The sequence below is a fragment of the Rhinopithecus bieti genome, unplaced genomic scaffold (assembly GCF_001698545.2).
Source record: "Rhinopithecus bieti isolate Rb0 unplaced genomic scaffold, ASM169854v2 scaffold_7884, whole genome shotgun sequence".
NCBI lineage: Eukaryota > Metazoa > Chordata > Mammalia > Primates > Cercopithecidae > Rhinopithecus > Rhinopithecus bieti.
In genome coordinates this window covers 2,762,384-2,776,754 of record NW_016806331.1, presented here as the reverse complement: position 1 = coordinate 2,776,754, position 14,371 = coordinate 2,762,384, and the positions used below count along the sequence as shown (strand labels likewise).

The window sequence follows — 14,371 nt, the reverse complement described above, 5'->3', positions numbered from 1 at the left end:
AATTCATGATAGAATTATTCCCAGTCTTTCCATAGCACGTGGTACTGTTGATTACCTCCTACATCCTTCAAAATCATCTCCTTTGGTTTCTTGACATGACCACTCCTACATCTGTCATCTGACAGTGTCTTTGCTGTAGCACTCCTGCTTTTTTTCTTCCCCATGCCACTTTAAGATTCTGTTCTAAGTGCCCTCTAGTGGATCAAAATCTCTGGGCCCAATCTCTCTCTCCAGGTCCTGTATCTAAATGCCTGTGATATTCCCAATTCAGTGTGTCGGAATATCTGGGACTTCACAAACTCATCCAATTTCCCTGAGAGTCTTTTCCTCTCTTAAATTTTTTTTTTCTTTTTCTTTTTTTTTTTTTTGAGACAGAGTCTCGCTCTGTTGCCCAGGCTGGAGTGCAGTGGTACGATCTCAGCTTACTGCAACCTCCGCCTACTGGGTTCAAGGAATTCTCTGCCTCAGTGTCCCAGGTAACTGGGATTACAGGCACCCACCACCACGCCTGGCTAATTTTTCTATTTTTAGGAGAGACGGGGTTTCACCATCTTGGCCAGGCTGGTCTTGAACTCCTGACCTGGTGATCCACCCACTTCGGCCTCCTAAAGTGCTGGGATTAAGGGCGTGAGCCACCTCGCCTGGCCTCCTCTCTTAAATGTTCTTATTTGTTATTTGGTTAATATTAACTAATACTGTTCCTGTTACTGTAGCTCAAACTCTGCCATTTTCCTTTTACTCCTTCTCCTTCAGCATTTATATCAAATCAGTTACCCAGTTCCAGCAATTCTTTATTTATGAAATGTATTCCAATCTATTAAATTCTAGGCACTGAGAGAAGAGTGAACTGGATATGCATAATTTTTCTTTTGACATAAAATAAGCACCTGTTGATTTTACCTTAAAAGAATCACATCGACAGTTGCCACTCTCAGATCTCCAAGCATTAACTATTTCAGTTCTTTTAGCTGTCCCTTAGTGGACAATCCCATACTAGCAAACACAAGGGCTACTGCTGTCTTCACTCTGAGATTTTATACTTTATAAAGGAAAGTAAAAGTTGTACTAAAATCACAGGAACAGTGTTTCAGCAAGATCTACAAGTTGCAGAAAGTTGATTTTTCTACAAAGCAGAGCTGTGATTATAGGTTATAATAAGCAGCATTTACCTCTTAGCATTAACAAAACAGTTCTAAGAAAGATGCAAAAAAAAAAAAAAAACTGTTTGAAAATAGTTGTCTGAATAGATCAGTTTATTTTATGCATCCAGTGTTCATTCTAGACATTTCTCTCTATAGAGAGAGAAGTCCTATTTGCTGGTCCACGTGAATAGATAGGTAGATATCTATACAAGATAACAGCACCTTTTGGAAAAACCTAAAGGAACTTTCCCAATTCAAATCCTTCAACCATGATGGGTACAGGTGCCCCTGAAAATGCTGCCTAGCTTATTCTCATCTTAAAGCTACCATATTTCTCTTTTTTATTTTGAGAGATTGTCCCCCCATTTGTACCCTGCCTTACAAAGAGGAAAACTAAGCTGCCTCTTTTCTAAAATCACTTTGTGGGGTAACGCCTCAGATATCAAGTAAAGTTGCTTCTGTCATCACTAAATATTATCTCCATCTTCAAAGTAATAAAACGTCAGAAGAATGTTCCCCTAAGAGAAGTAAGCCTAAAACTATAATATTCCAAGTCTTCTATAAACTTCCTTATATGGTTTAAAAAATTTCTTTTTGGAGGCTGGGAGAAATGTAAGCATGGAGAATGGACTGCAAAGACCTGGGAGTTAGTGTGTGGTAATACGCACTTCAAGGCTGAAAGAGCTGCAATGTACAATGCCAGGACATTCCTGCCTTGCACTCTAAGGAATGCTGCACACGTCTAGGTCCTCTCAAAGCTATTCACACAGTGAGTGTTACTAGCATTGGTTAAAACAGCGTTTAGGCTTGGAAGCAAAGCCTCTACAGAGTCCTTTTCAGCAGAAGGTGGAAAGAACACTCTGGAATAGAGAACTACATTTTCTGATTGCTGTCAGATCGCTTTCTAGAGATCACAGATGCCAAGAGCAGGGATTAGATTGGTTTGGAGCACAGTGTTGGTGAAGGCTGGCATGCAGGGGTACAATACCTAAGGTGGGTGCACTGGCACTTCGTTTACGATCTTCAGATATCCCAACAACGCACACAATCACACGCAGCCCAATGGAGAGAACACAGAGATGACAAAATGAAACACAGATCAGACTCCTCCTCATCAAATACACACCGTGGAGGAAAGGCATGCGGCACACCGTGCTTCTGATGTTACACACAGGCTCAATGCCAATGTTAATTTATCCACTGTCACAATAGATGGGAAACTCCATGATGAAGTCAAAGGGAATCATGATTTTAGGTCTTTCCACTAAGTTTTTACCACAGGAGAGAGCAGGGTGAGAGTCTATATATCTTCACAACACTAAATTAAATCCACTGAGGCATTTTTTGCTAAACTCCCCCTAAGTCATCCACCTTCGTTTCTGAGAAAGAGAAAGGAATCAGTGAATGAGGGAATAAGGGAAGGGAAGACACTGCTCTTTTCCTCCTTGTGGAAGAATCAGGCCAAAGGCATTTTGGCCGTACATACCCAAGTTTGGTGCACTTGCTGTTCTCTTGTTACTTTTGATTTTAAAAAAGCCCCGGCCAAAGGAAGATCTGACTTTTCGAATGCCGAAAGGGTTGTCGTCCATGGAGGTGTCCTGCCCTGGGGGTCTGGGAGGAAGGGTCCCAAATGGCCTGCTTTCTGCTGGAGCTCTGTCCTGAGAGGCAGATAAGAATAGTGAAACAGCTTTCAGGTGCAGCATCCTTAGCACATGCCAGGCTAACAGCAAATACTCACTCACGCCACATCCATGAGTTTATTCAAAAGAATAACTGAACTAACACATTGATCGCCAATGTCAAATGCCTTATCAGAAGTTGAAAAAAAAAATCAATTCTGAAAGCTACTTAAGAAACAACAACAAAAGCAACAAGGAAAACATGTTCATCACTAATCTAGGATCAATATGTTTAGGGCTTTAAATATTTAGGGTACAAAAATTCTTATATTTTGTTTGCCTCATTCCTCAAAAGACATGGAGACATTACATAACCAGAATAATGGCAGCAGATTTCTGACTTTTCTAACAATTATGACATGGATTTAGCTATAACACAGTTCATATTCTTATATTATAACTATGCCAATAGAAGCCCAATATAACATTAATTATTTTACAAAGCAGGCATTAGTCCAAACTTCTATACCAGCAGTATAAGGAGACTCTACTCCAGTTATTTTAAATATTCTCCTCAAAGAATAATAAAATGAAGCCACAGTGAGCAACTTTATTTTGAGCTTTTTGGTTTTTTGAATTGGCAATTAGAGCTGGCTGTAACACAGCATGTTATATTATTTTAGTATTTATACAAAGATGCTTTGCCTAGACCAATGTCCTGAAGTGCTTCCCTGTTTTCATCTAGCAGTCTTACAGTTTCTGGTCTTATATGTAAGTTCTTAATCCATCTTGAGTTGATTTTTGTTGATTTGGTGACAGGTGGAGTCCAATTTCCTTCTTCTACATATAGATATCTAATTTTCCCAGCACCATTTATTGAAGTGGGTTTCCTTTCCCCACTGTATATTCTTGACACTTTATACAAAGATGCTTTTGTCTTCTTGTTCTCATTTCTTTAATAATTCTTGCCCTCTGTTTCTTTTTTTGCAGAAGTAGAAATAATTCTTGCCCTCTGCTTCTTTTTTTGCAGAAGCAGAGAAAAGGGTGAGGGGATATAGGTATTTTAGGTTATTTTACTCTATGTATCTATAGCTCACAGAAACCAAAAGTTTATAAATGGCACTGTTTAGTGGTATTATTATCCCTGGCTCAACAATGATGTCAAAATCATTTAACCACTTATTGAACTGAAAAGACGAAAAGGATTTTAATTATAGCTGTTGCCACTAGCTGCTTTGTCAGTTCTATCCATATATAACTCTGGCACTAAGAGCCAACAGTCAAGAGACTGGATCTGGAAGTAGCCTATCAGGTTGTAATCTTTGCAAGGTTAATGACAGAAAATCAGAGGACAGAACAGGCACAGTGGCTCATGCCTGTAATCCCAGTACTTTGGAAGGCAAAGGTGGGAGGATTACTTGAGCTCAGGAGTTCAAGATCAGCCTGGGCAACATAACAAGATCTCATCTGTACTTAAAAAAAAAAAAAAAAAAAAAAAATAGCCCAGTATAGTGGTGCATGCCTGCAATCCCAGCTACTTGAAAGGCTGAGGTGGGAGGATCACTTGAGCACAGGAAATTGAGGCTACAGTGAGTTATAATTGCATCATTGCACTCCAGCCTGGCCAACAAAGTGATACAATCTCAAAAAAAAAAAGAAAGAAAGAAAGAAAGAAAATCAGGGGAAAGAAGAATTGAGCACATGCTGAAGACATCTTTAAACATACCAAAATGTTTGCTTTAGATGGACACCGGGTGTATAATCTAATGGTAATCTAAGAAGGGCTTTGGGGGGGGCGTCTAAGGAAGCTCAGTTATGGTCATTAGGAACATTTTTGTTCTTAGGAACGTTTTGTTTCTTAATAAATTATTGAAGTGAAATTCATAACAAAACTAACAATTTTAAAGCGCACAATTCAGTGGCATTTAGTATGTTACGATGTTGTGCAATCACCACCTCTACCCGGTTCCAAAACATTTCCATCATTCTAAAGCAAAACCCCTTACCCTTAAACAGCTTCTCCCCATCCTTCCCTCCTCTCACCACTGGTAACCACCGATCTGCATTCTATTTCTATAGATTTATCTGTTCTGGATATTTCACATAAACGGAATCATATAATATGTGAACTTTGTGTCTGGCTTCATTTGGCATAATGTTTTAGAGGTTCTGAAAGTTTTTATCCACTGGAGATATTTAAGCAATTTACATGTAATGGAAGTAGAAATATTTTGCATTGTAATTTGGACAAAAGTTACCTCTGATGTCTTCTGAATAGATTCCTTTTCCTGTTCAAAGCAAAGCAATAACAGTATTTAAGGTTGTTGGGGAAATCCTTTGTATAATTCTGAATTTGTCACATACAACTCCATAAGTTAAAATAATTTTATATCTACTTCTAAGCTACAAAATCTTAGTATCATTTATTTTCCAAAATGTTTTATTGAAGTCTTCATTTTTGGTTTTACATACTATTTTCAATTCTTCATTTTCATACTTCTTAATATTTACTGTTAAACCTAATATCTAATAATTTTCCACTAAAACCACAAGCTCTTCATGAGAGTTTTATTTGCAAAAGGGAAAAGATGAAGATCCCTAAATAGTTTTTTCTCAGGATAACAGACAAAAAACACAGAACCCACCCCGTCAGATGTCTCTTTCTTCAGATTGCCCAGGCTGCTGGACTTTTGCAGACTTGAAGTTCTAAAAATAACAGCAATAACAATTAACAATAAGTGGCTCCAGTGCCACTGTTTCTAAGTAAAACATCTTGGAAAGAAACTAAAATTGCATGTGGATTGAATCCTAGTAATAAAAGAAAATCTGGAATCAGGCAGTCACTTATGTGCTTAACTAAATGACAACATTTAGTTCTTTTAAAAGCAGGGGTGATTAACTGTCCTGCCAATAATTCTGACTGCCCTACACATGTTAGAAGAGCTGGAAAAGCACTTAGGACTAGCCTTGTGATGTCAATATTCAAAAATAAAGCAGTGTTTTCCGCGGACTAGTGGTGCGTCCTCTGCATGTACACATTTAAACTAGGAACTTTAAAAATACTCATGTACTATTTATATCTAATCCTTCTAATTAAAATAAAGAATGGAAGTTTTACTTTTCAATTCACGAGGGAATCACCTTTCTGAGCCTGGCAAAGCAATTCATTTTATAGTTCTAATTAAAGCATAGTAGAGGAATCCCTAATGCTGTCCATGATAATTCATTTTCTATCCTAGTGAAGGGAAAGAGACACTATAAACATCCAGAGACTCTCTCTTCCACATAATTAGTATTCAATTGTATAGAGCTGGTGTTACTAAAAAATTGAAGGTAGAGATATGTGACCAGTTTAGAGAGAGTGACAGAGAAGTAATGTATTTGGCTCTATGAAACAGAGTAATATAAATACGCACATTTACAAACTTTTAAAAGACATTTCTTCTGTATTTATATGTATACATTGCCAGAAGTATCAACTACCAAATAAAGTAAAACATAATAGTGAGAAAAGAAAAGATCTCATTTTTGAGTACTGCTCTGAGAATAGACTTTTCTAATTTAATCCAGACTTTAACTTGGATAAACATAGATATTAGGTCAGTTCACAAAACTGAAAGCGCAAAAAAACCCATCTCAGCTTTTCCAGCATCACATCATTCCCTGTGATGCCTTCCCACTGGACTCAAAATATGTCAGTGCAAAAATGAATTAAAAGCATTGAACTTCAAATGAAAACTGATTAAGCAAGGCTAAAGACCTGCAAAACCCCGGCATGAGATAATAGCAAATGAGACATTATTTCTTTGTAAACTTACAGCTCCCCACCTTCACCCCCACCCAATTATTATAGCTGCATTAATTTATTCAGTAATTGAACAGCCTCGGTCATTTGCTGTTAGTATTAGTAATTGTTAGTATAACAGAACTCTCTTCCTCCTCTAGCCTCAATCACATTTTCACATTGAATAAAATGTAACTTACAAAAGATTATCACACAGTTGGGTATCAACAGTGGCACCAAGGATTATCTTTCCATCACTAAAATGTAAAGAACAAAAGGTATTTATTAACCTCACGAATAAAAGACCATATATGTTCTAAGTGAACAGATATATAAAAAACAAAAAATTGTGCGAAGGAAGCTATTTCTATTTTTTTAAAAAATGTTCTATTTGGCCTAAAATAAGACTAGGCAATTTGGGAATATGTTGGCAAAACATTCCATTTGCTTACAGACAAACTACTGTATCCTTTTCCTGTCCCCTTCAGACCCATCCTTCAAATGCACTCACAGCACATGACCATGACTATTTAGTTTACAATCCTTTCACAGTTACCTATGACCTAGGACATAAAAATCCAAGTTCCTTAAACTGTTTTTTCTTTTTTTTCTTTTTGAGACACAGTCTCACTCTGTCACCCAGGCTGGAGTACAGTGATGTGATCTCAGCTCACTTCAGCCTCCGCTTCCTGGGTTTATGTGATTCTTGTGCCTCAGCTTCCGAGTAGCTGGGATTATAGGCATGCACCACCACACTCAGCTAATTTTTGTGTTTTCAGTAGAGATGGGATTTCGCCACGCTGGCCAGGCTGGTCTCAAACTCCTGGCCTCAAGTGATCTGCCTGCCTTGGCCTCCCAAAGTGTTGAGATTATAGGCGTGAGCCACCACACCTAGCCAAGTTCCTCAAGATCTCTTTTGAACCTGACCACCCTACCTCTACCTCTGCAGCCTCATCTCTTATCGCTTCCTGCTTCACACCTTTTATTTCCATAATTCAGAACTGATTACAGATCCCCCAATGGACGTCTTGCTGTTTCTTGCTTCTCTAGGTAAAAATTGTGTCTGTAAATAAATGCAATACATCTGTGTCTTTGGTTGATCTACTATTTTGAACATTTATATTGCACTGTTAATAAATGACATACTTTTCTTCAAATGAAGTCTCTGGCCTAGGAGTCAACTTTGATTTTTCAGAAGTTTCCGTGCTTATAGTTGCTGGCAATAATGAAGGGATGGAAACTTGCAAGATGGTGGTATGGAACTGTAATGTAATCATAAAAAGTCAAAAGTCAATCAATCAATCAATCAATCAATCAAAACAAAACACAAGCCACAGAGTAATTAAACAAAAGTAAGACAATTAAATGGTCTATTGACAAAAATCTCATAATCATTGTTCAGAACTCTATAAAATGATTTCGGAATATAAACATCTACACAGAAGAAGTACTAATCAAGGAAATCATTCTGAAGGAAGGAAATTTTTTAACTTGGTTCTGAATAAGACACTGAATATTGTGAAAAAGATGGTATACCATTAAGCAAGTTAACAGTAATGTTTTTTTCTTTTTTTGAGACGGTGTCTTGCTATGTTGCCCAGAATGGTCTCGAACTCCTGGGCTCAAGCGGTCTCCTGCCATAGCCTTCTGAGTAGCTGAGATTATAGATGTGTGCCACCGTACCCAGCTAGTAATAGTAAATCCTAAAACCTTAAGCCCTGGCTGAAATATTGGCTCTGACACACTTGGCTAAGTGGTCTGTGATCTTAGCAAATCACTTTGCTAGGCATCCATCAGTTTTGTCCTCTATAAAATAAGAATGACAATGCCTACCCTGCAGGTTGCAACGATTTAACGTAAGATTTGGGTAACATGTTTTGCTTTCAACACTCTATTACTACTATTATTTTTTGAGACATGGTCTCACTTTGTCATCCAGGCTGAAGTACAGTGCTGCGGTCACGGCTCACTGCAGCCTCGAACTTCTGGGCTCAAGTGATCCTCCCACCTTAGCCCCATCAAGTAGTTGGGACTACAGGCATGCACCACCACAGCTGGCTGATGTTTAAAATTTTTTTGTAGAAACAGGGTTTCCCTCTGTTGCCCAGGTTAATCTGGAACTCTGTGCTCAAGCAGTCCTCCTGCCTCAGCCTCCCAAAGTGCTGGGATTACAGGCATGAGCCACTGTGTCCAGCGAAAAGCTCCATTTTTACTTTGATTTCTACTACTAATCTTATAGGGAACATTGGTCAAGCCAGTTAATTATTATTCTATGTGCGAACTAGTTGACTAATTTCAATTAACAAAATTGATGAAAAGTGTAATTAAAACCAATTACAATGGACTTTGTGGCTACCACTTAAAACACTTTGCTTAATGATAATAATATTACAGCAACAAATAAAATGCATAACACATTTTCTCAAACAAATGCTTTGTGTATCCTAAGGAAGGAGCCTGTGAAATAATTTTAATACTTCGGTTTTCAATAATTTCTTACAACCGTAGAGCAGTTAGATTGTGGGCCACATCATAAATGAATGAACGAAAAATTTCAGTAAAAAAAAAAAAAATGAACAAAGTTTGTCATAATGAACTCCTGCCAGTCAACCAGTGATAGTTCTTCACTTCTAAAAGCTGCCTGGTAAGGACTCACACCAGTGGACACACTTCTACACGCCAACCAGTCAGCAACAGTCTCACCTTAGTAATCACACATCTACAGTGGACGTTGACTCACACTTGCCTCAGAAAGTCCACCAATCCTTGAGCTCCAACCATCCCAAAACCCACATATGATCAGCTAGAAGAGAATGTACTTGACCGGGAACACTCACTCACTTAAGTAAGCAATACATTCAGCTTTGTGATTTTTGTTTCTGTTATTCAGTGGTGGGCTCATCCTTTAACGCAATAAAAGGTTATAAAATGTGAAGTCATATTATTTATAAAGTAGGAGATTATTTCACTATCAACTTTTTCAGTTTGAATCTTTATGGTGAATCCTGGGCAACTTATTTAGCCATCATCGCTGTTTCCTGAAGTTCATTTGTCTCATGAGATTCCTAATCATGAGGAAAATATAACTATACTAACAGACCCATTTTCTTGATCTTTTTCAAACTTTTAGACTTTAATTCCAAACTCAGATCCCCCTCCTGGCTTTTCTTTAAAAATGTGGCTGAACTCCCTCAATCCTCATCAAACCATTCTTGTTACAAACTTAAAACCTGTAATTAAACTACAATTCACATATCAAAGACTTTTTCTAAAAGGACATGAGATTATTCGGGTGTACACTACATGTAACACTAGTTCTATAATTGCAGCATACTCATGGGCTGTCAAATATTATTTTTGCTTTCAATATAAATATATATCTAACAATTAGGGGATATTTTCCACCAAAGTATTTCTTATTCCTTAACTAATTCCTTGATTAATGAAATATTTCAGCCCTCTCCTACATTTAAGAGAGAAATTTTCATTGTCTTCTCCTTTAATTCATTTTCATTCAGTTCAAATTTCATCTTCTCATTGTGTAATTATCAGCAACAGATAAAAAGTAAAAATGCCACTTGGTTTCTTCTCACTATCTATAGTAAAAATGTGAGAAGAGAAATGACCAAAACAGAAACTGCTAAAATAAGGAAGCCAAGATTCTTTACACAATGAAACTATTTCCCATTCCCGGTCTCTCTAGACACAAAAAAATTACACTAAAATTAAGAAACGGTTTCAGGGCAAAGATCAAGCACAAGGGCTATCAGGAAAACATGGTCTTCAGGTGAGCCAAGGATGTGGCTGTAAAACCCTTTGCTGAGACCTCAGGATGGACTAGACTAGAATCAAATAAAAATAGAAAAAAAAATACCTTAGGAAGATTAGAGTAGTGCTGTCTCATTGAACCTTTGAAAAATGATCAAAGGCTCCAAAAATAATGGGATGTCCCACTGCAGCCTTACAGGGAACCTTAGCTACAGAGATAGGCTTATGGGGAAGATAGCTGTGGATGTGTTCTTCTCTAATTCAGTGAATTATACCATGATTCATATGAAATTCTAAATGTTTAAAATATTATACCAAATTAGACTCAAAGGGACAGAGATAATGGAAAATGAAGAGATGAATTTGGAGATCTTTGGGCATTTCTGCAGGCACAAAACTGAGATAACTACTCATCTGCAAATACAGGCAAAGGAAGGATGACTTAGAGGGAAGAGCCACTAACCCAGAGGATTGGCAACACGTGCCTGGCCGGATTTTGGAATTGCTATGGACTGGTGACACCTGTGAGCCTTCCAGCTCCCCTTTTTTAATGGGAGTGGCTACCGCAGTTACATTATAGCTGTCCAACTATTGTATGGGTGTGTGGAGGGCAGATAACTGTCCTTGAAGTCCACAGCTCTTTAAGTCAATGGAACAGTCCCCAAGGAGCTGTGCGCAAGGAACTGTACCTGAGGAGCTTCACCCACATCTCAACCTGGTCTGGATGACAAGATCCTGGGATGTTGACACCTCACTGGAATGAGACTCAGGTGTCTTTGGAAAGGGGGCGAGTGTCTTTTGCATGGGAGAGGGATGTAAAGTGGTGTAGCCAGAGGGTAGATTATATTTTCCAAATACGGTTGCACCAATATATCCCATCCCATGTGTCCTAACAATGTAATGTTGTCACTTGTTCATCAAGAGGTAAGGTAGGGTCTATGTTTCCTTTCCTTGAATCAGGGTGGGCTGTAGGCCTGTGGCTACAGCAGAAGAGACGCCATGTAATTTCTGAGATAAATCATAACAGGTGATGCAGAGTTGCCCAGGCCTCCTGGAATGCTCACCCTTAGGATTGTGAGGAAGCCCAAGCGGTCACAGGTAGTTGTTCTAAATGGGGCCTCAGCTGAGGTCCCAGCCAAAAGCCAGCCTCAACTACCAGACATATGAGTGAGTTAGCCTTCAGACGACTCAGGACCAGGCCTTCACGCCACTCCAGCTGATGCCAAGTGGAGCAGAGACGAGATGCTCATGCTGAACCCTGCTGAAGTGCAGGGTCATCAGCAAAAGAAATGCTGTCATTGAAGCCACAAACTTTCAGTGTGGTATACAATAGATAGCAAACAGATTTTCATGCCAGTTTGATGCAAAGGAAGGAGTGTATAACTGCTTACTCCTCTCCAGTTGCTTCTTCCAAGTCTAAAGAAGTCAGAAGAAAATTTTATTCAATTATCTTTCAGAGTCACCATCAGAAGTGGCCAAAGTCAATTTATTTATATAACCTCACTTGAGCTGGTAATGGAACTGAGAAAGGAACCCATGTTTTTCACGTTATAAGCAGTGTTTTAACTGTCAATAACACAGTCTCTTCAACATGAAGGAAATATCGAAAGTCTATTAATACCTCTTCAGGAACACTTGTGTTAAATGGGTCACGACTGGGAGATCCCATTACTGGAGTGGGTGATGGACTTTTCTCCAGATCACTGAAACCCTGTGCATCCAGCAAAGTGGAGATGGAACTGGAATTGAGCAGATCTTCATATTCTCCATCTTTGCCTAGGAAAAGACAAAGCAAAGAGAAGACAACAGCAGCTTTTGATTTATATTTCACTTTTACAAGAAGATACGAATCCCAATTATATTGAACATAAACTTTTTTCTGGTCCTCAAAAATCAGAGTCAGCTTCTCCTGGCATCCCTTGAAAAACAACATAGGACCTAGGAAACAGCATTTGAAACTGAACAACTAGGGCCAGGGGCTCTTGGGCCACAGTGGGTACCTATGATATTAATAGACAAAGTCGTACTTGATACAATGACTCATCAGAGGGAAAGAAAATTAAAAGTTAACTTTTTCCAACAACTCTCTTGTAATTTTGTTTTAAAATCCGGGGCTTACAAATTTTAGTGTAGAAATAATCAAACTGAATAATACCTGGTACAAAACTTTGGGAGGCCGAGACGGGCGGATCACGAGGTTAGGAGATCGAGACCATGCCTGGCCTAACCCCGGTGAAACCCCGTCTCCTACTAAAAAAAAAAAAAAAAAAAAAACTAGCTTGGACGAGGTGGGCGGGGCCGGCCTGTGTCCCAGCTACTCAGGAGGCTGAGGCAGGAGAATGGCGGACCGGTAGGCCAGCTTGCAGTGAGCTGAAGATCCGGCCACTGTACTCGCAGCCTGGGCGAAAAGAGCGAGACTCCTGTCTCAAAAAAAAAAAAAAAAAAAAACCCAATTCCGAATAGGCGCAACAAAGTCCCGTTTAAAACAACTTAGTTTTCATCACCTTGCTTTGCTCTTGAAAAAACATAGAAAGAATAGAAAAACAAACAAGAGCCAGATGACACCTTTGATCTCTCAAGAGGATCCTTTTATGCCATTTTAAAGCAAAAAAAATCTGATGGAAAAAAGCAACCACATATTCACCCAAGTTGCAACCTTGAGAAATTTTTTTGCATCTCTAGAAATCAAAAGGATTAAATGGTGAAAGCGCAGTGCCAGATATTCTTTTTTAAAAACAGAAAAAAAAAAATGATACTTAAGACTCTAATCTACAAATAATATGAAATGGTAAATCATACACTTGTTTAAAGATCTTAATCAGACCACAGCCTCTTAATTTAGGTTTCACAAGAATGTTATTCTAATTTTATTAGAATTTAGTGTTATTAGAATTGTGTGAGGATTAACTAAATATAACTCCTAGTGAGAAATCAGTTTATACAACCCTTTATTGGAACAGAACGTAGTTTTCAAGGGTTTATGAAAATCTGTGCTGCTGTACCTCGTTAAAAACTACCTCTTTTATTTACATGTTCGTATGCACAGGAAAAAAAGTTAGAAAGAAACAATATAAAAAAATGCCAATAGTGATCATGCCAGTGCAATTATGAGTGATTTTTATCTCTTTTCTTTATTTTCCAAATGTTTTACAATATAGTCTAATTAAAGGAATTAATTTTTTTCTGCCTTGGTTTTAAACATAAGAATTGGACAGTTGAAACTCTATAAAATTAAACAATATTTTAAATGAGATGCATATGTAAAAATCACTTACAAATTTGCAATATTCCATAGGATAGAGACTCTTCTTCTGAAGGCATGGAAAATGCTGAGTGATGAGAATTGCTAGTCAACACTGATTATCAGAGGTTCATTTGCTCACTCAGATTATTTATAAAATCTAATGTGCCAGACCCTGCATACAATTTTTTTTTCCCAAAATCCTGATCCAAAGCAGGATTCTCTGTGAACTCACCAAAATTAAAATTTCAAAATCTGAGTATTTCATGGGGACCTTCCAAAAGAATTGTTTATTTCCAGTGCTTATGTTGAGAGCAAATAACTCTACCTATGCATTGCTAAAAAACAAGAGCCCTTTCAAATTTCCTCCACATTTGAGGATGGCCAATTGGCCCATCTGCAGATCAAATAATAATAAGTACAACAAAATGCACAACTATCTTTACGTACCTGTTTTACAGGGTTTTTCTGAACCTACCATGTTCAAAGCTGAACTCAATCCTCTTTACCTAGCCCAGTGTTCCTTCTCTAGGCTTCCCCATATCAGTAAATGGAACCATCAACTACCCAGCTGCTTTAGTTGGAAAGGTCTTTCTTGATCTCTCCCCTCTTCTTCACTCTCCTCCTCTATCTTATTACACCACTGGGTCAATCCACCATAACATATTCCCAATCAGCAACTACTAGATTTTTTCACTTGGAATACTGCAAATCTCAGAATTGGTTTCCGCTGCTCCCAATACTGCTCACTTCCCTCCATGGCCCGCGTGTTACAAAGATCATGCTGCTGACTTTTTTTTTTTTTTTTTTTTTTTTT

General features: G+C 38.2%; 1 protein-coding gene across 8 annotated transcripts in view; it reads right to left on the bottom strand.

The window, feature by feature from the left end:
- Positions 1 to 14,371, bottom strand: part of PPFIBP1 (PPFIB scaffold protein 1) — a 184,970-nt gene that overhangs the window by 16,662 nt on the left and 153,937 nt on the right. For 4 of the 8 annotated variants that reach the window (XM_017875586.1, XM_017875587.1, XM_017875589.1 and 1 more), the window contains 7 exons: positions 11,935 to 12,089; positions 7,692 to 7,807; positions 6,746 to 6,802; positions 5,407 to 5,467; positions 5,020 to 5,049; positions 2,629 to 2,800; positions 2,131 to 2,163 (listed from right to left, as the gene is read on the bottom strand). In XM_017875586.1, coding sequence (XP_017731075.1) covers positions 2,131 to 2,163; positions 2,629 to 2,800; positions 5,020 to 5,049; positions 5,407 to 5,467; positions 6,746 to 6,802; positions 7,692 to 7,807; positions 11,935 to 12,089 — 624 coding nt within the window. The remainder of the gene's footprint in view (positions 1 to 2,130; positions 2,164 to 2,628; positions 2,801 to 5,019; positions 5,050 to 5,406; positions 5,468 to 6,745; positions 6,803 to 7,691; positions 7,808 to 11,934; positions 12,090 to 14,371) is intronic. The other 4 variants (XM_017875593.1, XM_017875590.1, XM_017875591.1 and 1 more) reach the window with 2 other exon arrangements.